This window comes from Quercus suber, unplaced genomic scaffold (genome assembly GCF_002906115.3).
Source record: "Quercus suber isolate HL8 unplaced genomic scaffold, Cork oak 2.0 scaffold_801, whole genome shotgun sequence".
In the NCBI taxonomy this organism is placed as follows: Eukaryota; Viridiplantae; Streptophyta; class Magnoliopsida; order Fagales; family Fagaceae; genus Quercus; species Quercus suber.
Window position 1 is genome coordinate 25,867 of NW_027070236.1, and position 2,174 is coordinate 28,040.

Below are 2,174 nucleotides of genomic sequence, written 5' to 3' on the forward strand. Positions count from 1 at the left end.
AAACTTAGCATATAACCTTTATTTAACAAAAGCGCCCAAGGAAAAACACTAGGTTATAGAACTCAAAGCAACAGGATATGCTTCTAACCAATCCATATTATATAGTCTACTACCATAACCACACAATAGTACATAGACTCAACAACCATTGTTTCACTTCATAAGAGAAAAAAGGAGATGGTACTTGACTTAGATTCCTCAGCATCTTGCCTAGTAATGGCAAACACTCTTCCTTGGATTTTTGGTCTCTGATTCACATCATTAGGCTCAACCATTGGCTCACTCTTCATATCTGGGCAATCTTTGATAAAGTGTCCAGTTTTGCCACATTTGAAACACGCTCTCGACTCCAAATAACATGTTCAACTATGAGCCTTTCCACATCTTGGACAAGTCTTATGTGCCTTCTTGTTTGAATTGGGCACCCCTTGCTTCTTGAATAAACTTTCACTAGACTTTCCCTTAAGAAAATTACTATGATTTGGCTCCCTCTATTGATCATTGGCCTTTGAAAGACGATTGCAATTTCTCTCTGCTATGAGAGCTCAATCTACCACCTCTGCATATGTTTCCAATTTGAACATGGAAACCGGTCCCTGAATTTCTTCCCTTAATCCCCTTTCAAAATGCCTAGCCTTCCTTGCTTCTATGTTAACCATGTGTGGACCAAAGCGGGATAATTCAGCAAATTTCCGCTCATACTCATACACTGATTGAGTACCTTGTGCTATGCAAATGAACTCAGCTTCCTTTTGCACCATTAAACTATCAGGAAAATACCTCTTACGAAAGAGTTCAACAAAATTCTGCCAAGTTATAACTTCTCTCCCATGTGTCCTCTCTGTCTCCCACCATTCCAATGCATCGCCTTTCAATACAAAAACAGCAAGGATAACTCGTTGCTCATCACTAATTTCCATTGCCCTAAAGAGTCTTCTTATCTCCTTAAGCCAGTTGTCAGCCTCTATTGGATCCTTTGTACCCTTGAAAGCAGGAGGGTCAAGCTTTCTAAACTTCTCTAGAGCACTAGTTGGATTGGTGGCTCCTACTTGATGTTGCACTATATTGGTTAAGCCCCCAATGGCTTCAATAATAGCCTGAAGATTAGTGGCTCCGCCAATATCCGACTGACCATTCCTTGTGTTCCTCCTTGGTGGAGCCATCTCTCTAAGCAATACAACAAAAATATCATAAGTACAGATTTTAAATATTCCTAAAAGTCAAAACCAAACAAACAGATGGTGCAATAATCATGCCTACACGCTCCTGAAAAACACTATGAAAGGTCAAATAATTCCAACACTAAAATTCCTTATGATCACACTCTTGTTCCAAAATAATCTCAAGATTAAACCTATAAGTCAACAAAATCATAAACCTATGCTTAGATACCATCCGTAACACCCCAAACCCAAAGCGAGGATTTAGATGCACAACCTGTCTTAGAAATAATCAACAATAATATAATGGAACATAGTGTAATTAAATATCCACAAATAAACTTCAAACCATCAAAATATTTCTTATGAAATCCATAAAACAAAAACTTTAACAATAAAGTCTCCAAATACAATCTCAAAGAGTTCCACAAATACCAAACTCACTATCCCAAGAAAATATACTAAAATCGTCCATCAACTAACATAGCTCCAAAAGAAGTCTTCAATGTCTCCAATGATCTACCACCCAAAAGATATTCCAACGCTCTAATTTGAAAGGGTGGAGAAAGGGGGGGGGGGGTCAATGATCTACCACCCAAAAGATATTCCAACGCTCTAATCTGAAAGGGTGGAGAAAGGGGGGTGAGCTAGAAGCCCAATAAGAGACTACATAGCATGAGGATGTCTTCCAAAACAAAATATTAGTATCATTGATAAAATATAAACTTTACAAAACATTTACAAATAGCTTTAACAGTGATATAATATACTTTGTAAAACTATCAAGAATAAACCCCTTAACTATAAGGCTGAAATCATAAAATAAAATAATAATCACTTTAGTTAGTAAAAATTACACTAAATAGGTAGAAACAATATATTATAACGATAAACAATTTTTCCACTTATGAAGATCAATAACAATATAATAGTAGTTTGATACGGAAAACGTTAAACATTAGCGAGACAAAGACATAAGCTGCTAAACACTCGGTGGGTGATTCCCATAGGGAA

General features: G+C 36.7%; 1 protein-coding gene across 1 annotated transcript; it reads right to left on the reverse strand.

Moving 5' to 3' along the window:
• Positions 1–545: 545 nt before the first annotated feature.
• On the reverse strand, positions 546–1,163 carry LOC111985137 (uncharacterized). The gene has a single exon (XM_024016786.2). The coding sequence runs from the start codon at positions 1,161–1,163 to the stop codon at positions 546–548; it is 618 nt and encodes a 205-aa protein (XP_023872554.2).
• Positions 1,164–2,174: the final 1,011 nt, after the last annotated feature.

What these genes read in the sequence shown, in the direction of transcription:
- LOC111985137 (XM_024016786.2), bottom strand. Translation starts at nt 1,163, where the DNA reads ATGGCTCCACCAAGGAGGAACACAAGGAATGGTCAGTCGGATATTGGC.